Source organism: Cydia fagiglandana, chromosome Z, assembly GCF_963556715.1.
Source record: "Cydia fagiglandana chromosome Z, ilCydFagi1.1, whole genome shotgun sequence".
Taxonomy (NCBI): Eukaryota; Metazoa; Arthropoda; class Insecta; order Lepidoptera; family Tortricidae; genus Cydia; species Cydia fagiglandana.
In genome coordinates, this window is record NC_085959.1 from 30,015,016 (window position 1) to 30,042,605 (window position 27,590).

General features: G+C 37.8%; 2 protein-coding genes across 6 annotated transcripts; one reads left to right on the forward strand and one right to left on the reverse strand.

Annotated features, from left to right (window-relative positions):
• The first annotated feature begins 372 nt into the window (after window positions 1–372).
• LOC134678898 (nuclear cap-binding protein subunit 2) lies at window positions 373–2,232 on the forward strand. Of its 2 annotated transcripts, none has more exons than XM_063537645.1 (4): window positions 373–586; window positions 691–908; window positions 1,449–1,551; window positions 1,945–2,232. In XM_063537645.1, exons 1-4 carry the CDS (start codon window positions 518–520, stop codon window positions 2,041–2,043), a joined length of 489 nt encoding a protein of 162 aa, XP_063393715.1. In that variant the 5' UTR covers window positions 373–517; the 3' UTR covers window positions 2,044–2,232. The 2 variants fall into 2 exon arrangements, with proteins under 2 accessions (XP_063393715.1, XP_063393714.1); XM_063537644.1 differs by having other exon boundaries at window positions 375–595.
• On the reverse strand, window positions 2,177–27,276 carry LOC134678882 (extended synaptotagmin-2-A). 4 transcript variants are annotated; one of them, XR_010100258.1, is made up of 25 exons: window positions 26,978–27,276; window positions 26,634–26,735; window positions 23,012–23,209; window positions 22,757–22,798; window positions 22,527–22,667; window positions 21,812–21,888; window positions 21,532–21,598; window positions 21,115–21,260; window positions 19,704–19,824; window positions 18,854–18,917; window positions 18,463–18,569; window positions 13,776–13,870; window positions 11,186–11,234; window positions 11,011–11,100; window positions 10,682–10,768; window positions 10,131–10,289; window positions 8,749–8,901; window positions 8,247–8,394; window positions 7,743–7,838; window positions 7,471–7,546; window positions 6,330–6,422; window positions 5,550–5,646; window positions 5,091–5,231; window positions 2,698–4,411; window positions 2,177–2,325 (listed from the first exon to the last, which is right to left on the reverse strand). XR_010100258.1 is itself a non-coding variant. In XM_063537624.1 (24 exons), exons 2-24 carry the CDS (start codon window positions 26,718–26,720, stop codon window positions 4,328–4,330), a joined length of 2,418 nt encoding a protein of 805 aa, XP_063393694.1. In that variant the 5' UTR covers window positions 26,721–26,735; window positions 27,066–27,276; the 3' UTR covers window positions 2,177–4,327. The 4 variants fall into 4 exon arrangements, 3 of the variants coding, with proteins under 3 accessions (XP_063393694.1, XP_063393692.1, XP_063393693.1); XM_063537624.1 differs by having other exon boundaries at window positions 2,177–4,411; window positions 27,066–27,276; XM_063537622.1 differs by having other exon boundaries at window positions 2,177–4,411.
• Window positions 27,277–27,590: the final 314 nt, after the last annotated feature.

Below are 27,590 nucleotides of genomic sequence, written 5' to 3' on the forward strand. Positions count from 1 at the left end.
CCCTAGAATATCACTCTATGTGTCAAATATTTATAGTCTGTGGTGTGGAGCGAAAAGTGGACGCCAATTATTGGGCTGTACATTCTTGGGTTGAGCAATCCCGGGTCGAACATTATCGGTACGGGCCAATAATATGCGACCAATATTCGGCGTCCACTAAATGGATTCGTATTATTGGGTCGTGTATTATTGGGTTGAGCGTTATCAGGGTGTACAAGCTCGGTCCGTGCCAATAATACGAAGCCACTCTTTGAACAGGGCAGTAGTGTACAACCCAATAATACGCATCCAAAAAAGTGGACGCCTATTATTGGGCTGTACATTATTTGGTCGTGTATTAACCGGACTCATTTTAACCAACGCGAAGCGACATCGAAATTTCATGAATACGCTTGCTTCGTGTCAAAAAGTGAATTGGTTGTAACTGGGCATTATATTACTGTGTTTTGTTTAAACCTTAGTGAAGTCTTATAACAACAATTATTTTAGTCTACAACAACAATTGATCTAATACAAAATGAAACGAGGTTATGACTCAATGAACTCTTCGATCGAAATTAGTTCATACCGTGACCAACATTTTAAGGTTTGCCAAGCAAGTTTCCAAATTTTCATCCCGCCATTCAATACTTGCAGCTTATAATTATCTTAAAATGATTACAAAATTAATTGTAACGTTTTTATATCTAGGGATCCAGAAGCGAACAAGAGAAGTTACTTCGAACGTCTGCAACTCTTTACATAGGAAATTTGTCATTTTATACAACCGAAGAGCAAATATATGAATTATTTTCGCGGTGTGGTGATATTAGGCGGATAATCATGGGTTTGGACAAGTACAAGAAGACTCCTTGTGGATTTTGTTTTGTTGAATACTATGCTAGAGAAGATGCAGAAAACTGTATGAGGTAATTGCAGTTTATTACAACTTTGTCTATATATATGTGCAATACAATCATGACAGTCACTTAGTCCAGTCTATTTTGTAGTGCTTTATCCTCATTCTGTTGTGATTCCTTTAAGTCATCATTTGCTGTGTGTAGCTTTAGAATTTAGAGACAGAGAAAGCAAACCTATATAGTATAACCTGTATGTAGGTACTTTCTATATTGTATATGGCATTACATATAATATAGAATAGAATAGTTTTTTATTCGTAAACACACAGACAATAGACATACATAGAAAAAAACATGGTGAAAAATAGTGTCACTAAATGGCCCCATCTCAGCATGTCGCTGGCGACTTCCAGCACTGATCTTCCGATGAGACCATCAAGTGAGAAATATATATATAATGTACATATATCCCTGATATCCTAATCAAGTGTATCATGTTGGTATGCCATAACTTGTCAAGCCAGTGGATGTAACATTGTATTTATCAATATTATATTTATTTTATTTTATTCATAACAATTAGTTGTTATATGTAATAAATTTTTGCAGATATATCAATGGTACAAGGTTAGATGACAGAATAATCAGATGTGATTGGGATGCGGGCTTCATTGAGGGGCGTCAGTATGGACGTGGGAAAACGGGTGGACAGGTAAGTAACTCAACATGAAGGTTTTATCATCTTACAACATGATACAAGCCCAGGAGTAATAAAATAGTTTCATCTGTTTTTGTCATAAAAAAGGGGTCAATAAATTAATTTCTTTGTCATGTGTATACCAAAAGCAGCAGCATACACATACAAGTCAGTTGCTTAATGTCAAATTACAAGCCCATTTATGTAAGTAATTAAAAAATGTGAAAAAATATACAATACAGTTTGATGCCATGGCAAGCTGAGGTAGTAGTTTTCAGTGAAAACATTGTTTAGAAGTAATACTTTGACCTACTTTTTGTCTATAATAATCAAAGTTGTGCAAGGTTTTTGTTTACCTTCAAATAAAATATTTATCTTGTGCTTTACAATGATGCATGTTAATTACAGGTGCGGGATGAATATAGAACTGACTATGACGGTGGGCGCGGTGGCTATGGTAAAATCATTGCACAGAAGATCACCCCAAATACCATAGAACGCCAATGATGGCAAAGGTGCAGTTTTGCTATGTTGTGTAAACTTATGTTATTTGAGTGTGATAGCAACTTAAGAAAGACTGGCTGGAATGTAATTTAAATAGTCATAACTCATAAACTTTTTTTATAAGTAAAACAACATGTTTTATTAAGAAATATTTATTAAAATCTCATATAAGCATTTTAACAACTACATGCATAAATATTTCATAAGAAAATAAGACATTTGAAAATGATTTTTACTAAATAATGAACTACATGTGCAACCATAAGAATGAGTTACAATTTACACCTCCGCTCACGTGAAGTAGGCACTCTCAGCAAATTAAAATGTATGAATTACAACTTATACACCTCCGCTCACGTGAAGTAGGCACTCTCAGCAAATTAAAATGTATGAATTACAACTTATACACCTCCGCTCACGTGAAGTAGGCACTCTCAGCAAATTAAAATGTATGAATTACAACTTATACACCTCCGCTCACGTGAAGTAGGCACTCTCAGCAAATTAAAATGTATGAATTACAACTTATACACCTCCGCTCACGTGAAGTAGGCACTCTCAGCAAATTAAAATGTATGAATTACAACTTATACACCTCCGCTCACGTGAAGTAGGCACTCTCAGCAAATTAAAATGTATGAATTACAACTTATACACCTCCGCTCACGTGAAGTAGGCACTCTCAGCAAATTAAAACCTTGAACCACCTCAAATTAACCAATGGTATGAGATTGCTTACAATAAAATTTATGTCACTACTATACATAGTTTAAGATGGCCCAAGGTTTCATTTGGTAAGCTTGCATACTATTCTTATTTAATTATTAAGTTAAGAGATAAGAGTTAATCATAAAGAAACTATGAAACAACAATAACAGATGTAAAAGATTTTTTTTTACATTATAGACATTTAATAAATCACTGAAACATTACTTGCGTATTTCTTAACATACACTACATCCAAAATAGCCTTTAAAAACGGGTTCAATTGTTACAGCAAAGTAAGAAACATATAAAACTACATATTATGTAATAAATAAATCAGTCTGTTTCTGCTATGCGATTTTTTAAGAATTTTTGCTTGCATGCGGATAAATCAAAATACATGTTGGCACTAAACATTTTAAGTATATGTCACACAAAAAACGCCTAAATCACAATTTGACTATAGCTGTGCTACAGTATCTTTTTTTAATTAAGTACCTGAGCATGTGCATTATTGTGCATGATTAGTTACCTGTCATTAGATTTATGCTGAATTTCTTTTAATAATGTAATTATAATGAATATAGCACAGCGAAATATTTTTAATTGACCATAAGTTTGTTTTCTATCACAATATTATATTTTTTACTCGCTGTGCCCGTGCCTCTGCCCGCGTGGATTGAATCTGTGTCGATTTCCGTCTTTCCTCCCCCGGGATGGATTGCCAAAGATCATAGTACATATCCATCTACATATATGATTTAATTAAAATCGGTTCAGCCGTTCTCAGTTTATTTGTGAGATGATGACAAAAAGGCAGAGTTGCTTTTGTAATTGTGGATACAATGTTTGGGCTCAGTTTTATATTTATTAACAAGTGTATAATAGCATAAAAGCATTATGATATAATTACAACGAAACGAAATAGTAATTGCCCATTCATTCATACTACATAGCAATAGCAGTCAGAATAAAATAGGTGACAAAGACTAACGTGAAAGACGATGTGAATATAATAATATCAAGATCAAAAACGAAGTAAACATACTAATTATATTCAATTCAAACATACATTAGATTACTTGGACCAAGATAAGTCTGCAACGATTTTGATAGCACACGCAGTGCAGCCAGTGCAAATCAAACTTCTATGAAATATGACGTATAAATAACACTTGCACTGCGTATGCCATAGGTCATAGGTCTAATTCATATTAAATGCTTGATTTAGGTAAATTACATCAATAAAAAAATATATAAAAAGGTTTTTAGTTACAACAGATCATAAAGTTTAAGCCAATTTTCTAAGTGTTTTTTAAATGCAAAATAATATGAGATTAACAACATAGAAATTAAAAATAGTAATATTAATGCCGCTCTACATATAGCGCGCGGAAGCTACGGAGCATACGAGTCGCGAACCATTGAAAAGTGAATGATAGCAAAGTTTTGAATCTTTATGAAAAACAACGACAAAAATCGGAACACAAAGTGCGGATCCGCTTCACAATCGCACGCGAAGACCTTTATAGCGCCTTTGTCGCTCACTAGATGTAGACCGGTATTGTAAATCAAAATAAAATTAATCTCTTGGTGTCTCTGGCAACAAGTCAAACCAAAGAGTTTTTGCTTCCAGGAAATCATACTGGTTGAGGTGCACAATAACCTGAAAAAAAAAATAAACAATATTTAAGTGCTATAGGTACTAAAGCTTCGTGAAAAAAAAAAACTGTCTTGACAATACTTTAAATTTTCATTCAAATCGTAATGTTATTCTTCTAGAAACAGTGACGATTATGTACTAAATAGACTAAATAGAGGCAAATATTTCAGTAACTTTGTGACCAGATTCTATGAGTGAATAGAATTTTTTGTCGATCCAGTTTTGGGATTTTTTGCATAATTTGGGAATGGCATAATAAAGGATTTATGTGCGTCTATGGCGCTTAAGACCATTGTGATTTCACTGTGATGACGACTCAACGAACTAAGTATTTATTACTTTTACATTTTCTAAGTGTAACGCGAGGTGTACTCCTCACAGTGTAACGCGAGGTGTACTCCTCACAGAGCCACTATGTAGGTAGTTCGTTTTTTTAGCATTAGTAATAAGGTAAACAATCTTGATGTGTTTTTAATTGAAAAACACGTTTTAAATATAAGTTACGGCAAATATATAACAATTATGAATCTAATACGATCATATAAATTCTTCTGCTTTCATAAGTAATAGTTACTGATTTTTAAAAAGCGTCAAGATCGCTTACCTTCTTTCAAGTTCTTTGTAATGCTAAATAAACGAACTATAGTGTAGGTATAGGTATGAGAAGGAGCAAGCTTCTCACCTGTCCGATGACGGGGCTGCCGCCGAGGAAACCCTTGTGCGTGGCGACGGTCACCTCCACCTGCCGCGAGTGCAGCTCCGCGTGTGGGATCGACCACTCGAACTTCTCGTCGAACTCCGGCATGCAACTATCTTTCACCACCTGGACAGAAGTTACTTTTAAGGTGAATGCGCCTCCACGCCGCTCCTATCAAATTAATATCACAGTGGCATTATTAGTGCTGAGTTACCGCTGGTAACAGCTGGGAATTATTATCTCCTTTCAACACTGGGAAAAACTGAGAAATAAACCCCAGAACTTACAACTTAAGCGAATTGGTGGTAAATACTAGGATTGATATTTGATAGTATATAAGTAATATTGCTGTACGCGTCTGCTTTAAGAACGAAACGGTTTTTAAGCAAGGCCGCACTACAATCACTGACGCCTCTGCGGTATAATAATGAACTCAAGACTTACAGCCGTTTTCCGTTTGGAATCTTTAGAGCGCCCTGGCAGCAAGTACAATTTCACGTACGGGTCGGGCACATTTGTTGGGTCCTTCAGGGGTATATTCCTGTTAAATTATTTGAGAGTTAAAGAATTGCTACTTAAGGATTAGGGGTCATCCATTAATTACGTCACACGAATTTCTAGGTTTTTTGACCCCTCCTCCCTCCTTGTCACACTTGGTCACATTAGGCAAACCCCTCCCCCCTAGTGTGACGTCACATTTTTTCTACGAAATCGCCAAATCGAATTAAGTACCTAAGTATTATTAATATTTTATCAAAATATTTTTGACGATATAAATATTAGTAATTTTATAACACAAAACTGCTTAGGAAAGAAAATTAAATGAATTAAAACGATTATCGTTTTAAAAACTTGTTATTTAAATGTACAGCGAATAAAATAATTTAAATAAATTTTCGGTTACTGATGAAGTTAAAGTGACGTCACAAAGTTTGTGTCTCCCCCCTCCCCCATGTCACAATATGTCACATTTTCTTGACCCCCTCCCTCCCCCTAAACGTGTGATGTAATTAATGGATGACCCCTTAGTACACTTGTGTGTAAATAAAATTGATATAATGAACCCTCGCGTCCCAGCCATAGACAATGTTAAAATCCTTTTGTATAATAGTCTTGTACTTGTATGGTTGTATGGCATTGTCTGAGACAAAAGTGTCACAGTCACTGCACTTAGGCAGTAGCCCCTACTACATAAGTTACCGTCCAGTAGTAAAGTGTACGTACATGATCTTGTGCACGACGATGAAGAGCGTTTGCGAGGGCATGCTGTAGCGCAGCGAAATCAGGATGCGGCCCAGCCCGGCCTCGCCTGCCGACCTGACACACCAAGTATGTTGTTTCAATAGTTATATACGATACAATACAAGTGCAGAAAGTAGGAAATTCGCAACGAGTGGTGATAAATTAAAGGAACTCTTCTGGAAGAACTGCATTGCGTATTTATAAGATTTTTCTCAAAAATGGACGGCAAAGTCGACTTTGCCGTCTAAAAAATAGGTCGCGAAGCGCGTAGTTTATGGTCAGTCAAAAATTAAAAAGTTAAAAACATTGCAGTCTCGATTTTGGGACTGCAATGTTGCATACAAATTCCATTATTTGTCGAGTTCCAAACTTTTTAAAAGTTGAAATGGCCATATGAAATGAAGGCACAGGCCCATTCAACAGCCAAACAGATGATTAGTACCGCGACTATTTAGCTGTCTCAAATAGGTTGGCGTATTTTCGGCAGAAAAATACACTTTTATTTTTTAATTAAAAAAATAAAAAGGCGGCAAGGGCTTTTTTCTGTGAAAATGTATACGTAAGAAAGTTGCTTTTGTATAATATTTCTGTGATATTTATATTTCTTGCACCATTTTTGAGAAAAGCACTATATATGACTCGGCTGGAAGGCTACTTGCTGGCTTCGGATTCAATTAAACGGACTCCCAAGGTCGTCCGTTTAAAACGAATCCTCAGCCTGCAAGTAGGTACTTCCGAGCCTCGACAATAATGTACTATTATGTATATTTATTTGAAATAATTAGAGATTTGACCGACTTTTGTAGTTGAACAATCAAGAGGTACTTGTGAACACCTGGTCCCCATGGCCATTTTTGCTGCAGTGCAGACTGTCCTAATAATATTTATGGCTTCCCAATCCAATGGTGAGTACAAAATAATTCTAACGCTTCACTCTTCTTCTTCACGGCCGTTCGAGCTTTTACTATAATGCGTTATTTGCTGTCGTGCAGCCGGATGAATAACTACTTGTGTCTTGAATCCTAATTTCGCACCGAACCCAGAAGTGAATCATCATACCTCATACCACACCTCACTGGAAAAACCACTGCTAAAGAACGTAATACGTATAATATTATCTTACGTGGTGAGCGAAGATGTTCTGTGAATGAGTTTCGGCGAGCCCCGGCCAGTCGGAGCTTGAGATTCTTGAGGTACATCTAGAATATCAAGAACAATATTTGTGGCATTGGTCTAAGCTTCGAAGTCCTGAGGTCATTTTAAAAGGACATTCAAATCGAATTTTGATCTATAGCTAGTGGTTCAAAAAAGGGTTCCAAATTCAAAACTACAGAAATGATTCTGGGACTTGGGAGGCTAAACAGAACCTTCTAGTGAAGTGACAATTATACTCACCAACTTCCTTGACCATCTCCTCGACTGGAATTGATTTCTGTGAGGCACTATCTGGCGCGCCATCTTCCAGATTCACTAGCTCCGGTGTCGAATTTTCTGTAAAAAAAACATGGTAAGTATGAATGATGATGAATTCCATGAGTCGTCTAGTCCAGCGGTTCTTAATCTGTTTCCATCCACGGACCCCTAGGAAATCAAGCACAAGTACAAGGATCACTTAATAAAAAAAAATAGCAATACATTTCAGACCGGTGAAATAGATGACTGCGGGGGACCCCCGTACATATACTCGCGGACCCCCAGGGGTCCGCGGACCACTGGCTGAGAAACACTGACTAGACTCTTGTCATATGTTGGCTAGTTACAAAATAAAATAAAAAGTTACTTATGAATGAATAATTTATAAGAATTCTGGCCGATTTTATATCATGTATAGCGAATAAACATGTTAGACTTTGTTTTGAATAGCTGTGAAGTATAATATTTTCACCAAAAAACTTGTACCTGGTGCAGCAGGCGCTGGCGCTGGTCCGTCGGTGGCGGTGGCGGCGGGCGAGGGCGCCGCGGGGGCGGGGGCGGGCGCGGGCGGCGCGGCGGGCTGGCCCACCGGCTCCTCCACTATGTCTTCCTCTTTGATCGCCTCTTGCAGTATCTAGATATTACTCGTATTATATTAAAAAATAGTCATACAAGAATCACTGGAGATTGTCGAGATTTGGTATTATTGTTGTCAAAACTGGGCGTTCTTATAACAGAACATTGACCGACGAGCTTAAAGGTTCCGTCAAACGTTTTCCAGGCGGGGCGTGAGCGTTTTATATGTAAAAGCGGCGCGCCCTGCTTACGCCCCGCCCGGAAAACGCGCCTGTGTGACCAAGCCTTTAGGGTCGCCTAATGCTAAGCGATTACCATATAGCTACACGTAGATTTAAATTGACAATACATATTATACATATATATGTAAAGAATAAAGACCCCAAACCTATTGTAATGAGTTAGGACTCACCTTAAGTTGCATGGAGAGTAGCACCCTCGACTCCGGGCCGGACCTCTGCAGCATGATCGGCTGCGTCAGCAGACTCAGGTCCTTCTGCTTCAGCAGCAGCCCGATGGCGTACGACAGCTGCCCCAGCGCGGTGCCCGTCTTTTGGTCCAATACCTGCCGACAACACAAGTTGTACAGTTAGCAGTAGAAGTTGCTAAGCGGACGAGGTGTTCAAAATTACCTTGACACGCTCTTATTCTCTTAATAATAATGTGGCGTAAAGATCATTGTGAACGCCTGGACCGCTTAGCAACTTCTGCTGCTGATTGTATCAATATATTTTATGTAGATTTCAGCTGGAACTTGGAACATATTGTGCCCTGACTAGCCAGCGAATACGCAGCGGTTTATGGCGATAGGTATTTGGTCGTAAATTTTGAACATCAAAAAAAAAACCGGCAAGCCATAAAGCAAAAAAAACGGAAAAAAAATGCAAAAAGAAAACGGTCACCCATCCAAGTACTGACCACGCCCGACGTTGCTTAACTTTGGTCAAAAATCACGTTTGCTGTATGGGAGCCCCACTTAAATCTTTATTTTATTCTGTTTTTAGTATTTGTTGTTATAGCGGCAACAGAAATACATCATCTGTGAAAATTTCAACTGTCTAGCTATCACGGTTCGTGAGATACAGCCTGGTGACAGACAGACGGACGGACGGACGGAACGGTACGGAACCCTAAAAAAACCGGGCAAGTGCGAGTCGGACTCGCGCACGAAGGGTTCCGTACCATAATGCAAAAAAAAAACGAAAAAAAAAACGGTCACCCATCCAAGTACTGACCACTCCCGACGTTGCTTAACTTTGGTCAAAAATCACGTTTGTTGTATGGGAGCCCCATTTAAATCTTTATTTTATTCTGTTTTTAGTATTTGTTGTTGTAGCGGCAACAGAAATACATCATCTGTCAAAATTTCAACTGTCTAGCTATCACGGTTCGTGAGATACAGCCTGGTGACAGACAGACGGACGGACGGACAGCGAAGTCTTAGTAATAGGGTCCCGTTTTACCCTTTGGGTACGGAACCCTAAAAAGATGGTGCTTAGTACCTATTTAACTTAGTAACTTTTATGTACCTAAGTGAAAACTGTGCTGTGTTGTTGTGCATTGTCTTTCCATTGTGGTAATTTATTTGGTATTCAAAAATATAAGGATTTTGTTGCACCAAGTTGGCCTCAACCTAAAAAATATGCTGAACTTAATAACCTAACCAAAAATCTCATGAAAGATGCCTAAAAACCCAATTATAATAATAATCGTAATATGTTGTTAAAACGCGCGGTTATATATAAGACTCAAGATTCGGCGAAACGTGCCATGTAAGGCAATCTAAATGATCACCTTTATCTCGAGTGTGTTGATCTCGGGGTTCTGCACCAGGAAGGAGTAGCCGATCTCGTAGACGGGGTCGCCGGTGCGCATCTGCACGGCCGTGTTCTCCGTCTTCTTGCCCACCGTCACCGTCAGGTAGGGGTCGGGCCGCGAGCCCACGCGCGCGTCCTGCAACCTCACTTCATGTTAGTGCCGTGCACACTGTGGAAGCTTATAGTTAGGACTGGAGTGTTTTCATTGAGTAACCGAGTACCTACCCCAGTAGGTCGGTCGGTGGTATTTTACTTCGGTAATCGAGTCTCCCAGTAGTTTGCATCCAATATAGCCTCGCGTTAATGAGGAATAACTTAACAAATCCAGCAAATTCAAACATTTTATCTAGGCGTCAGAAAATAACTATATTGTTTAACGATGGATCTTCTGTACAGTCGCTACTGTTGAGACGTCAATGTGCTCACTTCATATGAGTATGATTTAAATGATATATACGCTTAAGGCTGGATGATTTATGTAAATAAATGTTACTACAGATATTGTGCGAGATTTAGCTAGCTACTTACCGGTAGCTTTTTACACGAGTCGATGTAGACAGAAAGGACGGCTGCACTCAGCTCCCCGGACTTGATCAGCTGCGTCTCGGTTATAGCCTGCAGTCAAACAAGCAATGGGGTATTTTCCTATATGTATGTAATGTAAAACAATAAAAAGGCATTTATACAATCTTACGAAACAGAAATACACAAAAAATAAATTATATTAATACTTTTGTCCACTAGTTACCACCAAGTTACCAGTGGTACCAACAAAAAAATAATCTCACCTTTACCACTAGGAAGTGTTTATTGATTAGATTTTAGATATTTACTACGTTGTGATGTAAAATCAATACCCGTGAAAGTTCAGTCACATCCGTGGTGAGACGATGCCACGACAGTCGCAACTCCACTTTCCCGTGTTTTGCTTCTTGAAGAGTTTGCCACTGTAAACAGAACGAGTAGTAAGATGACCGACACGTGGAATAGGTATATGGAAGTAATTAAGTTACCATTTAAAATACCGCCTACCGTATCCAAGCGACCGGAGCGCACCACTTGCGATATATCCAAGGAGCACCTACAATTACAAAATATAATTAGGTACCTTCTAGATTACGAGCTCACTAACATTTTCTATGGATTCTTAGCGAGATGGTATGGGGCTTTTACCAATGTAACCCCTAGATTTTTCTAATAGTCTGTTAACGCCAAGAAACGTTAAGAGGGGCCTAAGACGTACCTATTTTCGCAACAAGGTCAATTATTGTGCTCGATTACCATTGAAACAATAAAAAACACTTTTTCAGCCACCGGTGTTAAAAGCAATATGTTTAGTAGCATTAGTCAGAAAGCCAAGTTATCATATCATTGACGATATTAAGATTTTACTCGTAGCTCTCGCTGAACTTAAAACTACGAATTAGAGAATGATATTATTTGTTTTGAGGCATAAGCTATACTACGTTACAATGAAAATAATAGAACATGAGATGTTAGTATCCATACAGGTGATAACGTTATGTCCATGTATTAAATGCATGATATGGGACTAGTACCGACACGTTGACTACGATCTGGGTGTAAGTAAGTATTTACTGGCAGGACTCCGCAGAAATGTGATACATACATGCGCGTGGATATAATTTCTAAAATTAGTTATTCACTAGGTTCAAACAAAAAGTTATTTTTGAAGTCTTGGCGATTATACCTTTATCAGTAGGTACCTACAGTTAATAACTATTGCACAAAATCTAGTGTCCTTAGGATTACATTAATTTATTACGGAGTTGCTATGGCCAACTGTGGTCTTAATTTATCAGACCAAATTCATAAATTAATGTTACCATGGTAACATCAATTACTCCGCATCGAAGTTACATAGGTACATTGATAACGAGTAGGTAAAGGTACGTTACATTTCAACTCAATCATTCATCGGGATCTAGCTTGCCAAATTTGACTTCACAAATTTTAAATAAAAGCTTTTTCTAGTTCTTATTTAAGTACATGTACAAGCTTTAGCTACAAATCCTTCAACCCAGACAGACCAACGACACGACACAAAAGCACTAGGTACATAAAAAAAGCTCCAGCTAGCTCAAACGGCACAACGTAAAATATATAGGAGCTTATATTAGATGGACACATACTTATAGAGATGTATTTACAAAATTAAAATAACATTTAATTTGCAATTACTTTACCGTCACGAAATACTTTATGCATAATAATAATTATTATGTCGAGGTTAGAGTTTAGTGTAAGTTGTTAGCTATGTACGCGTGTAGTGTGTATATATACATTGTATACACATAAAGAACATATCTGTGTTCTCGTTCGGAGGGCGGTGCAGTGGCATGAGAGGCGCCGAGGAGCCCAGCGGGCGCTGCCGTGCGCTACAGTCAGAATGAAAGACATTTTCACCACACCAACTCGTAAATGCTTTATTCTTCAATAACTGATGATAAGAGAAAGTTGCATTTTATCCAAAAGAATGGCAAACTAATAAGATAAAATTTTTGAGTTGATTCCGTATGATGGCTGGTGGAACTGACTTTTACCTATTTAGGTGATTTTTTTGAACGATAAATATTTAATAGCGTAATATCGTTCATTTGGATTTGATTTGTTTTACAATTAGTATATTTAGTATTTTCCTCGCGTTGGTGTGGTGAAAAATGTTGCGATTCACTCGGTTGCAAAGTTTGTTCAACCCTCATGCCTCGAAGCCCTCGCAACTCGTAAGATTCTCCTTTTCGAACCAATCGCTAGTCTCGTGCTTCAATTTTGGAATCGTACGCGTGCTCGGGTACCAATATTGGCAGGAGGAGTTAAAGAATAACTTTGAGCCCTTGTGAAACAAGTAACTATAGTACAGTTGCCGAAGGAGCCGTGCGTGCGGGTGTGTAGTTGTTGCCGACCTGCCGAGCTTATCGTCTCGCCCCGTGCGGTCCCAGTCGTAAACCTTGACGCGGCACGACGTCCCACTGCTAAGCATCACCGACTGTTGCAACCCACCATATTACACACATATCAAGCTTTTATTATATAACACCATACAATAATATCCCTAACCATATTAAAGAAAGAAAGTATAAACTGATGTGTTCATATTGTACATTTGGGGAATGTAATTAATAAATAAATAAAAAACTTGTATATTATACAAAGTACACAAAAATGTGTTAATACATAGTTACATTAATAATAATGGATGATGATACGTTACGTATATCGTTATGGCAACACCTACCCAAATGATGAGTGATGACCTTATTAGACACCGATATCCACACAAAAAATAAAACATCAACACGAGGATCACATAATGAAGTTAAAACTGTCGTAAAATGACTCTAAATATTACCAACAAGTGAGTGACAATGACAAATCAGTGATGAAAATGCTGCAATGTGATTTTGAATGACCTCTAGATGTTAGTCGATTGAACAAAAAGTATTTTAAATAAGTAGACGTTCACGACTACTGGAGACCTGCAGTCTAGGAAGGCTTGCAAGGCAATATTGAGAGTCACACATAAAGTCACTCAAAAACGAGAACAAAGCATCGCTAGGGCCGCTCTCGCTGGCAAGCGGGCGGGCGGCCGGCGCGCACGGACCTGCCGAGGTAATCATCGTTCTGAATGCCCATCCCCGGGTCCCAGTCCCACAGCTCGCACTGCACCACCTGGCTCTTCCTTGAACTTATTACAGCCTTGGGACAAATCACAACAGTCAACTATTAGTTTAACATTCGCTGTACGAACTACATTTTGACGGAACCTAAATCGTCCTCGATAAAAACAACTGCAAGTCATGATAGATATATTAAGGTTCGGGGTTGGAGATGAATCGTGGAATAAGAAGAATAAATAATGTTTAATAACCAAATTATATACACAATAATTTAGAAACTTACCTTGGACAGAATTTCGGTAATACTTACATACTTCATAGTTAATTTAACTTATGCACTAGAAGCATTATGCAACTAAAGTGCCGAAGCTCAAAGCGAAGACCACATATTCATTTCTGACTGCTGAAAAGGCAAAACATTTATTGAAATGAGTATGTAGTCCAAATTAATAAGCATGATATGAGTAAAATAAGCGTCTAATTTATATCCACGCCTTCGAGCCGATCGTGAGAGCGTAGGGGCCGTAGGGCAGAGCGCAGCTCGCAGCCCGGCTGGAAGGCAGGCCGCCCGCACCACTACCGCTACACACGCATGCCGCGCCGCACACCAGGCCAGGCCCCGCCACCGCCGCCGCCGGCCGCACTCACCTGCCCAACTTGTCGTCCTCGTTGCCCTCGTCCTTGTCGAGCACCTCTATTTCCAAAGCTTGACCGAGAGATTGCATTACACGCGCCTTTACGCCAAACGCGCAAAGTCCCACGCAAACATAGCAAGGAAAACAAAATAAGATGCACAACTTTATCTAAATTATCATTGTTATAAAGTGGCTAAAATAGCGTTGCAGCGAACTGAAATACGGAGTGGCGTAATTAAAACAAATGTGTTTTTATATTATTTCACCCACTTCATAAATTAAAATAAATATACTCAATATTACAATAATGAATCAATTAAAAATAATCGAGCAATATGCAAGTGGTATATTCTTATTGGTAGTTCTTGCTTTAGGTAAGGATTGCCAAAACCTGTCGAAATAAATCACTTGCACTCTAAGTACTCAATACAATGCAACTACAAAAATAAACGTAAATTATTTAAATAGTCGGCTTGTCTCAATTTAATTGTTGTAATCCTAATAATTGTTGTCTTTCCCAAACTTGACAAATGCATAATAAGCCAACCATTTACTTAATTCATGTTTATATTATTAAATTTATTAACTAGTAATATGATCTACTAATGCGGTGTTATTAATGAGTAGTTGGAAGAAAAGTTGTAGGTACAGTCGGACCAAGCTATCTCTGGACATACTTTGTAATGACATGGTGTAGAGGTGTCATCATAAACGTCATATGTCAAAGCTTAGACGGATTCTATTCATGTGTTACCATGCAGACTCCGGTTGTCACAAGCTGACGTTTGTCAATTCTGTTACCAGTGTTTGGTGGTAACCAAACATAATGGGGCTGAACAGCGCCATCTAGTTCGGCGGTCAAACTCAGGGGAACATTATTTTAGGCTTTAAACGTTTCTCTAAGTCAGCTAATCTTTACTGTAAAGTGTAAATAATACTAATATCCAATTAACAAGTCATTTCTTCCAACTAACTGCAAACCTATGTTTACCTCAAACGGGTTACACCAGAGTGTCTTTTCAAAATTGTTTGACATATTTAAATATTTTATCTATGGAATAACTGTCTAAGACTACATAAATCTTGTATAGATTTAGGTATTTACTAAAATGATATAATCGCGAGGTTTTGTGAAAAGAGACCCAAATACTTTACGACCCGAAATAAGTAACACAAGATTTTGTTTCTGAATTGTTAGGATAAATAATATAGATATCCCGAATAAATAGTAATAAACAAGCTTGTTACTCAAAAAAATATGAGACACAATAGAATCAGACAAACAAATGAACGTAAATAAAACTTCCAATTCGAGTTATATCGACAATCATTCATTTGTTTTTCAATAGTTCCTATATTTATATTATAATTATGCAAGCTAAAATTATGAATAGTAAATAGTAGGGTTTATATGTCATGATCGTAATGATAATTATTTATGGGTATATAAGGCACTTCACTATGCCATGATTTACACCTACCTACTACAGCCCCCTAGAATTCAATCACATGAGTACAGATCGGATTGTATACCAAATTAGTAACCAAGTATGTAACCAAATTAGTAGCGGCAACTAGAAGTGACCGAATATTTAATAACATGCTCCATCTAGCTCACTAAACAAGAGCCTTGTATATTATTGACTATGGCTGATTCTATTCTATCCCAAAGTACATATTTCGCGATGTTTCTTATTAGTGGCGTAGTTTTCTTCAATATGATAAACTGTAAGCATGCAACTTATGTGTGTCTCAGTGAAAATAATGAAATAACAAGATGTCCACATTATGTACTATGACCTGACTAAGTAGGTCCCCTAGTTTGGGTCCGCGTATGGACCACCTTAATATAATTAGATATGGTCGTGTGCCTAATTGGTGTGTCCCAGAGGCCTAGTCCCCACCAATATACGAGTAAACTTGTTATTTCAATTATATGGGTGGCCTTGGCAAGACAATGTGTTTTGTGATGTGATTTCGCATCATGGACAGTTTCAATATCTTCAAATATTCATTAATTATATAAGATGTGTAAAGTTTCAGACAAATTCATACTTTTATTTTATTAAATTTGACGGACTGATATCGATGGCGTTGGCGATTGGTAATTTTCATTCGCAAAATACAACTTGTTCCATTTCAGTTGTCAAACTAGGGGACACTTATTTTTATAGGTAAGATTGTACGCATATTATATAATCAATAAATCAATGATTCATGATGAGTAATCTGTATGCGGTAGCGTGTCAGAGCTATAAAAAAAGTTATAATGTTCAGTAGTTGCGGTTTCAATTTCAGACTTTTTAACAGTCAGAGCGCTTACGTACTGTGTAATATTAGGTATTTTCTTCTGTTCTATTTTCGTTATTTCTAGTGATATAATTACAGTCTGTGTACAGTGTTATATTAGTTAAGTACCTAAGCGTTTAAATACTGATTGGACCTAACATAATCTTTAACAAAATAGCAGCGACTGCATAAACAGTTTTCAATGCCATTACTCGTACTACCTAGTATTTAAACCTTCAAATGCGAATACTATAAACAATACCCAGTTCAGTGTAGGTGTGCATAATATGTGAAGAGTTCGCATTATTTACCCCATCATCAGGGTTTGACATACAGTCTAAACCTGCTACTCATCTGCTACTCTAAAAGAACCTTAAACAGTCCAGCGGTCAAGTAAGAGCGTCAATAGATTCGAGGGTAAGTTGGTTACTTTTACCCGAGTTAAACACTCTACTTTGAGGAAAGTCAAACACAAGAAAATATTTTAACGGTTAAGAAAATTAGGGACTAGAATTGACGGCATTTACATTTTGATCGGAAAAAAATCCTAAAACGATAAACAATCCGATCTTAAATTGGGATGTGTCTGAAATAGCCTTAGAGTCTGTGCGGAAAGACAAGAGTCGTGAAATGTATGGGATCCAATACAAAACCTTTCTTATAAACCAACCGGCTATTAAAACGCAGTAAACCCTACCAACTGGAAACACACATGATTATGTTAGAGATTTCTAATAAACCGATTTTTTAAGTCCGACCGAAAAGCGGTTTTACCATAATAAATGCCTAACGATATTTGTCGTTTTTGTAACTAATAATAAAAACTCTACGTCAAAAAAACTAACCCCCTTATTCATAAAACTTTACGAGCCTGATTTAGTTACCCCTTTCTTGCAAATGCATAAGTCACTCATAATGACAAACAAAGACAAACGATTCATAGCTAATTCAGGCCAGTAACGCGTTAATAAATAACGCCATTAGTATTTAAAAGGGTCTATCCGGAGCATATTAGACGACTTCGGAATCTTCGGCCCCGCTGCAGTACGTAAACGGTCTAACAGAGTCTCATGTTAAATATTTACCTTAACTCGCGGTACACCTACATCTTAAATCGATAGCCAATTGTGTGATGCCAGAGGTCTGCCTGTGAAGTGTACTTAATATGTTCCCAGTCCAGCAATAAACATCAACTAAGTGAAATAGGGTGTACCAACGTATGGATATCCGTTTAACAAAGCGATCAAACGTCATTGTGTAAACCCAGCCTAATCACTCAGAGTCGCTCGCCGAACGCAATGTCAGTAACTTAGCAACATCATACTTCGCATTCTGCGACCGACCCGGTGGAAGACCCAGTGTGATAGCATCATTATACTGTTTATTTGAAATTTGAACATAGGTACATATATGTAATATGATACCGGGATTAAAGATGTATATTGGGACTGTGAACTTATTTCTTCTTCTTCTTATTGCTTAACTCACACTGACTTACAAGATATATTTCTAAAATAGAATAGTATACTCAAGAGTAATTAAAATGGGTCACTTATCATGTCATTATCCACACAAAGGGCCTCTATTACTCTTGAGTACATGTAAGTAAAAGTAGTAAAAAACTAAAGAATATATAGAGTGTTAATATAAAAATACCATAAAATAATTTAGTTACAAAATGTGCTCTCCCTCGACCAGTGCTATTTAGGAATAGAAAGAAGAGTAGGGGAGGTATTAGGAGGCTCACCTCACACCAGTAGTCCCAGCGCGGGTTGATGTTGTTGTCGATGTGCTTGGTCTTCCACTTCTGCGCGCCCACCGTGATGATCGCGTACGGGTCCGACTTACCCTTGCCTTTATAAAAACAACAAATTGTTGAGTAAAACCAAATACATCGTAGGGCTCGAGCCCTCACGGATTACGTACAAACCTGTTAAGCGTTGAAACGGCAAAGGATTGTAGTAGATTTTATTAAACAACTTCAAGACTCCCGATTCCGACATAAAAACTCCGTGGACTTTTATTTTCTTTACCGCGCACGTGTTGGATTTTGGATTAATCTGTCTTATGCTTAATATTAATATATATATATATTAATAGTCTTACTATTGAAAAATTAAACACATTGCCTGACTCACCTAACATCGAAATATCCTTCTTCATGAGATTTTGAGCTTGCACCAGATGTATACGCAGCACTCCCTGAAAATATTATTTTAATGTTTAGCCAAAAATAAAACATAGGTGTATTATATTTATCATCATCGGACTTGTGCATCTTCACAGATGATTTAAGCAGCATTTATGAATTATATTATCTAGCGACAGCGTCGGTCGTGGCTACCTAAATGTATCAGCTCTACTACCGAGACGACTAAAGGGGTTAGCACATCTAAAAGTTCAGCACCGGCACCTCAAGTGATGGACCGTGCACAATTGACAGAGTGACTAACATAATTCCACAGAGAACAATTAATTTTAACGTTTTTTTAGGGTTCCGTACCCAAAGGGTAAAAAAAAACGGTACCCTATTACTAAGACTTCACTGTCCGTCTGTCAGTCCCCAGGCTGTATCTCATGAACCGTGATAGCTAGGCAGTTAACATTTTCACAGGTGATGTATTTCTATTGCCGCTATAACAACAAAGACTAAAAACAGAATAAAATAAATATTTTAGTGGGGCTCCCATACAACGAACGTCATGTTTTTGACGTAACGGTACGTATGCTTTATACGCGAGTTCGATTCGCACTTGGCCGGTTTTTTTTACGGTGGTAGACGGTTTGATACAACAGTATTTAAGGCTGGTTTTAATGTCACGCGGGCTGTCCATGCGGATCGTTTCGCACGTATTAAGTTCAGGAAGCGTTATAGAGTAAAGCTGACGGTCGTCCGCGCGGACGGACAGCTTTCTCATACAATTTGGCGGTGCGGAGCGATCCGCACGGACGGTCTGCGTGATACTAAAACCAGGATAAGATGCTCACCTCCGGGTCGGGCATGCGCAGGTCGACGGTGGGGATCTCGTCGCTCAGCTTGATGGGCAGCTTGTTGGGCAGCACCATCATGTTGGCGATCTGCTCCACGATGCAGCGCCGCAGTATGTCGCTGAAACATTCACATCCGGTTAGCTATTCAACCACATGTTAATATTTCATTTTAAAATCAACCGGTTAATTTCTTACTATTTTATAAAGTAAGTACAAAAAGGTTTGCAGCGCGTAACATCAATGTAATACATAAAATATTATTTTACATAATTATACACTGAATTACCTAGTAATTAGCATTTTAAGAAACCATTCTGAATATACTCATAACTGAAATTCTTGCGTAGAAAAATCTGTTCTATTTTGTTAAACATTTAGTAATATTATAGTAATGAAAAAATATTCCATGCACACAGTGACTTCATTATTTTTGAGAGCATCTGAAAATGTATTTTAACGCCTTAACAACTTGCTCCTTTTTTGAAGTCGGTTAATAATAGAGTGTTGTTCAGGTATATGTGATCATTTTGTTCGGATCTATAAATCTGTTAGCGACAGCACCCACTATTGATTATGGCGTGGAATGACCCGCTGATCTAGGGCGCATACTTACAACATGTTTATCGATTCTCTTGACCCAAATAGCGTAGTCCATTAGTGACAGAATCATTCAGTGGAATTGTACCTTTGTACCATCATGGGCCGCGATTGTCGCGCCATTTAGGGTCCTGGCTAAATTGGTTGTTTAATACTTACGCTATAGAATTTTCAGTTTAGTAAGAACCCTAGGTTAATGGCATAATAATTCCCTGTGGTGAATGTACTTATATACATTTTACCCCATTAGTGCTAATGAGTGCTAATGACATTTTTTGGAAAATATTTAGCATATGTAGTTAATATATAAATTCCGCCAGCTTTGTAAGTACCATTAAATTACCGTCAAATCCTCTAATGTTCTTTAAAAAGAAAAATTGGAAGGCAGAATATATTATACTCTTATGAAGATATGCTTTATATTAGGTAAGGAAATACTTACAAGGGTAATACAATACGTAAATAAATAAAACTATAACATCAAGATGGACGGCTCATTGCATTGATTTGACGGTTCGGTGTTGTTAAGGAAGAAATAAAACCTACAGCCCGCCCTCCGGTGCATGCTTGGAGACGAGTGGCATTATCACCATCATATCGAGTACAATATAACCGTAGCCGCAGGGCTATACGAAACATAGAGGGCCTACCGCGAACCACGTTTGACGTGTTGCCTCTCAGTCGCACTTGTAAATTCGCAAGTATATAAGACAGGGGGGCAACACGTCGAAAGTGTTTCGCTGTAGGCCCTCGGATGTTTTAGGGTGGTAGGAGTTTTGTCAGGATACACTGTTTGATATGGCAATCGTACCTGAGGCCCGGCATGTCGAGCACGTCGGCCGCGCCCACCAGGTTGAAGTCGATGGAAGGGTTGTTGAGGAAGAACACCTGCAGCCCCCCCACCAGCGGGATCTTCGTGATGAGCGGCTTCATTACTACGCGGACCATACCGTGGATCTAAACAAAGAGATTCTTTTTATTTTTTCCTTACAACTGCTTGTGAATATAGAAGAACAAATGTCTGGTGAACTATGTACTATTCGGCTTAGGCTGATGGACTGAACAAGTCTCCTCATATGATATTACCTCGGCTCCATTTTGAAGCGCAAAATTATACTATTTTAAACTGTACCTACTTCAAAAAGTGTGGTCTATAGTTTTGGCTAATATCTTTTATCTACTATTAATTACTAGATATGTATAGTAAAATAAATCAAAATCTATGTACCTGCAGATCCTTTATACCCCCGCGAATACCTTGGAGAACAAATGAGATATCACAGTCCCCAGCATAACTGAAAAGAAAGGACAGTCCTCAGTGTGTTTTCCTCAGTGCAATAGAATTCAATTCATGGTCTCATTGTAGTAGCGTTTTGTACGTGTATTATGTTATGTCGCATATGTCGTGTTTGTCTGTGGTTGGTTGTGCATTTAGGTAGCTAGTCTTCAGTTTGATCAATCTTTAAAAAAGGCAATACAGACGTAATAAATAGAAATGCATCACTTACAAGAGATCAATATCCATGATGATTTCGTCCCTCGAGAGATTCTTGTCGTAAACCTTCACGCCACCGACCCTTGGTGCCTGCAAATGTTAAATACTAAACACAATGTCTACTTAAAAGTAAGTTAGGTAGTTGTAGATAGGAAACTATTCATTGCTTTAAAATATTTCACCTACTTACGACATTACATTTTTAAGTTTGTTTTATGTAAAGCATCAAATGAATATAATTGTGATTGTGACTGATATTAAAGTGACAATTATAATGTAACTATATTACATGAAACCACAAATTTACGTTAACCCGCGTATTAACGTAATCCGGTTAAATGTATACATGATTTCTAATAAGCGCGGTATCAATACTGATTAGCTATTTCTAATATGTAATAACTAATAATAATTTAACACTTCAAGACACTCAAGAACAATAAACATCTTACTATGTACATGCGTGGATAATTCTATACAAAGTGACCCAATTTCATAGCTCTCGAGTGTGGCGTCACCGGCCTAATTGCAGTTTCATTATGTTTGCATTGCAGATGTAGAATAGAAGCTGATGAAGCACAGGATAAATTGATACCATTAAACATAATTTGGGCGCATGCCAACTAACTAAAATGAAATCCACAATGATATAATTGATAAATACTCGTGCTACTTCGTGACTGCTGTGAGCGCATTATTTATTGAACGAATTGGATAAATGTACTCACAATAGTGCCCAGGATCGAGCGCTCAAATCTGAACCCAGTCATTTTGTAATTAGCCAAGCTCTCGGCTACGGCCGGCTCGATAGTATCCTTCAACAGGTTACGCGCGTAATGATTTACGTTTGGCCATACTTGGAGAAGAATCTGTAAAAAAACATCAATTTGTATATTAAAACATCCATACTGCTAAAGCAGTTAAGTACATAATTCATGTGCATCGAACAAAGACTTACTCTATTTAACCATTCTGCACGTTCCACGTCGGGAAAGAACACCTGTAAGATAATTGCATACATGGATAATGAAAAGGAATAGGTACGAGCACAGAAATAATTACGGGTGGGTACGAGTATGAGCAACTTTAAACCTTATATACCTAGTAATAAAGTAGCAATGATATTGAAAAAATACTATAAATAGCCGATTTCTAGTTGCATTTATACAAAGCAGTTGTTACGGGAGCCGGTCATAGAGTAAGTACTGGTTACCCATGCAGGCAGATCGTCGATCCTCGCCAGCACGATGTCCTTCTCGCTGGAGACGGCGGCTGCCTTGGCCAGCGAGCGCCGGTACTCGTTGTCGCGGCGCCACTGGTCGCGCAGCACCGACAGCACCACGGGCCCGATCAGCCACGCCACGCTCCATTGCATGTAGCCCACCAGGTACACGGCGCCGACTATTGATACCTGCACATATTTTCATTGTCCTTTCTTTACAGGGGTTCTGATAATGAATAGCCACGCTCCACCCCGCCCGGATGGAATTACCGCACCCCGCGGCGGTAAATTGATTTCAGAAAGACTTGAGTACGATTTTGATGGAATTGTTAGTAACTAAGTTCTTTTTTCACGTTGACATGATGGTTACAAAAAATAAAATAAAAATGTTAACTTATTGTACGAACAAATCAGCCATAGGTATCATATCTGGAGGATCCCAAACTGGTATGTTTTGATAATTGTTTTAATAAAAAAAGGTTGAAATGTAATGATGTGGTTTATTTTAGAATCGCCTCAAAAAGCTCTTTATTATGATACAAGACAAGAATAATATGACTCAGCACTCCCCTCTTAGAGGATTTTTATTAAAGAACTGAAAGTCAAAAAATTTGTTTTGACCTCTAGTATGCGTGTGCCAAATGACTAAACTGTACATTGATTTGCGGTTTTTCTTTGGAATTGGGTTGGAATTAGGCTTGTACTAGAATCCTCAATAGTGAATATATTCGTCACCCGTAGCTCTTATCTTATCTTAAATCGCTGTTTGCAAAATTTTAATGACCGTTAACATAGCTATAATACGCGGTGCGTTCAAACGTTTAATAGGTAATAAAAGCTTTGGGATAGATTAGCTATCTATGTATGTTAAACATTGAAATAAAACTGGCAAAAGGACCATAAGGAAAATATGTAGTTACATATAAGGTAACAATAATATGTATAAATAAAATATATGATACAATTAGGTACAAATATACGGCTCATACAATATACAAGTAAGTAAAGATACTTACTATAAGACTATAACTGTTTAGTTAGTATGATACCGCGTAATTATCATAAAAATGTCACAACCAGATGTGGTCAGATGTAGTTCAGAGAAACCACATTCTGGCACATTTTAGGTAAAACCAAATCAATTCCCTTCCAAATTCCAATTGCTTTCTGTGTAATAGGCAGTAATAATCTAGTGATGATGTCACTCTCTACAAATGTACCCACTAACCACTCAAGGCTAGTATAGTATACCTAACTTCCTGCTATACAAATGTACATTAAGCCTCGCCTCGATAGTGTAGGTGCTCGAGTTTGGATATGGCTTATATTGCCATTATGCCCATAATTCCCTATGAGATACGCCCCAAAAGAAAGGCATTAGATTAGTTAGAGGACCACCACAGGGCATACCCAAATAATTGGTCTAGCGATGCAATGGGACAATGCCCTGGAATTGGTGCTAACATCCTAGGGATAGGCCGGAAACAGGGATTTGGTATTTAAGGTTTTTAAGCTTAGTTTAGTTTTCTTTTCATATTCTAGTTTATATTTTATTGATTGTTATTAATTTGAATATAGTACCTATTAATTTATCATGTATGTGGGTAGTCATGTTTGTGACGTTTGTTTTAGCGTAACTTCAAAACTACAATGAATTTCCGATTTTCATGAATGAAATAAAAGCAGGCGAAGACCGTTCGTTTACGTTCATTCAATTAATAACATTTTCATCACACTCGCTCAGTAAATGTGGAATTGCACGCAGGTTTAGTGGGAGTTATAGAAAAAGCGTTCTCTCTAGGGAGTTATGAAGTTTCTAGTGCAATAATTAACAGTTTTGTCTTTATACTTAATTTTTGTATCGCAAGTGTGATTAAAAACATTGTGTGTAACTCGGGGCGTAATAATATTGCAAACTCGAGTCTATAAATCGCTCCGGCAAGCCGTCTCGATTTAACTTACTCTCGTTTGCAATATTCATCTTACGCCCCATGTTGCACAATGTACTATTTCGTTCTAATGGCGTGGATGACATAAGCTCACATTATAAGCTTTGTACCATCAGAGTTTTTAATTATAGTAATAACATAGTTTTTAGAATATGAAGTCAAGGTTATCTACTTCATTCATATTTAGATTCACTTTTTAAGTTGTTAAACAATCCTTCAAGGTCAAATACCGCATCAGTGATTCAACGGCTGGTGTCAGTCCTCAGCACGTTACCTACATGTAGTATACATGACGTCAAGTGTTCTGACTCATGCATGCAATCACTATGTTGGCTTTAGCGTTACGATAATATGCAAGAAAGAGCCATGAGCCATGTGATGGTAACCATGGTGAAAAAACTACAGAATGAAAAAAAAGATTGTATAATATTTTGGATTAAATATCGATATTTGCTAATAGGTAAAAACGAAATATATAATAGAATTTCAACTCAATAATGCAGTGGTCGAAAACTAGATTACATTTATGTGGGCGGAAACTAAATTTTTTTGGAGGAAACAACATAACACTACTTTTGCAAAATAATATTATTATACATACATTAGTTTTACCCCTTTAAATTTTCGACATAGTTATGTAATGTGGTAATTATCACACTAGTGAGGTAAAGTAGCACCATATGTATTGTAAAAACAAATATGTACAACACATGTACTTTAAGATATATCTTTCACATTTCGAAGTTTGCAACTCCTATAATTGGCCGAAAACTAATGTACCTACCTTACTGATCGAACGAAAGCCAACAAAGGATCGCAAACAATCTCTGGCGACCATTCTGGCTCAAGTTCGCATGGTAATGAATGATGACAATGAAATTATTATTATTGCTAGTTTTATTTACCATGACCAGTTAGCAAGAAAAGAAAAAATGAATGAAAGTGGAGGTGGTGGACACTGACATATTATAAGAATAATGTCATCGTCTTGGCGACTGAGTGTTCATTCATTCGCATTCGGTGGGCATCCACAGTGGCTACACTGAATTCGGCCGGATGGGCAGATTCCTTTGATGTAGTCACCATGCTCCAGATCCTGATGACCTGACAAGACACATCACCTTCAGCCTAATGTGTTTGTGATTCAAAAGTAATTCTGTTCATTACCTCTTCACACTTAAACTGCTGAACCGATTTAGATGATCTTTGGGATGGAAATAGTCTGTGGCCCAAGGAATGACATAGGATAGTCAATCATCACTATCATCCCATGCAGACAGAGTCGCGGGCAGAAGCGAGGTAGTGTTCGCATAAAACATTTCATCACTTTCTCTTGTCTTAAAAGTTATGCAAAGCCAAGAATTAACACCTAGTTTATTGTTTGACGGTATTTGATGATGATGGCAATGAGGCAAATGAGGCCATGACCACAGGCTCACTAGTCATTTTGGGGCCCTGGCAATAGCCAGAGGCCGGTGGCAATTGCCTGTATTGCCACCCCTAGTTACACTATGCCCATACACTTTGCCAATCACACTTCTGCTTAATACTCTGAAAGTGCCTCTATTCTGTCAATAAACTATTTCATAATCACATTTTGCATTAAGAGACAAATACTACAGAAAGAAATCTGTAAATATTACTATAATGGCTTCAAAACATACCTTCTTAAAGAAACGGTAGATCATAGACAGTACACTAACACTGTCGTCACTGCTGAGGGGCACCACCGGTTTACTTGGTGGTATCATTTTGGTATTACTTTCCTATAACATAAAATAAATATATTAATACTGTAAATAATGTTGTTACTAACTATTCAGAAATAAAGAAAGCACTTATAAAGTATTGCACTTACAATTTACCGGTAAAGAAAAATACAAATTTGGAGGTCGCTATTGACGCACGATTAAAAATAGATGCACATAAAACAAAATAATGAAAATACTAAAGAACATTCAGCAAAATGTATGAAGCTAACAGAAAAGTAAAATTATTCCACACATACCATGCTGCAGAGTAATGTGTTGCGGGCGTGCTAGTTGATAAAAAACTAAACAGAATACATTACTACGCACAGTGCCACTGGAACTAACCGAATATGTCCCGAACGTCGATATGAATCTTGGGAAAACCGCAGCACTAACAAAATAAAGTGCGCCAGTACGACGTCACGTTGATAGTAAAATATTTCATAACCTAAGAGCTAAACGTAAAACATCACATTAATATTATAACAAATATTTAAAAACTACTGTGCATGTTCAAATTACTCTGCCAGGTTGAGTGTGATCGTCGCTCGAGTAGCCCATGAGTAGCCATGAGAAATGTCAAACTGATGGCCTACCGCGAAACAAGTTCGACGTGCTGTCTCCCTGTCACACTTACGTACGAATTTCCAAGTGCGACAGAGAGGCCACAGGTCGAAACTGGTTAGGAACTACGCACTCACGTCTGTCAAAATTGTATAAAAGGGATATTACATTACACAACACACTAGCAACCTGAAGGCCTATCCAGACGGCAACAGTTTTACGCCAATCTGATTAAATTGACCGATCAAATCAGGTGTTAGATTTATGGTAAAAGATCCAGAAGATCTGCGCGATGGACCGACCTAT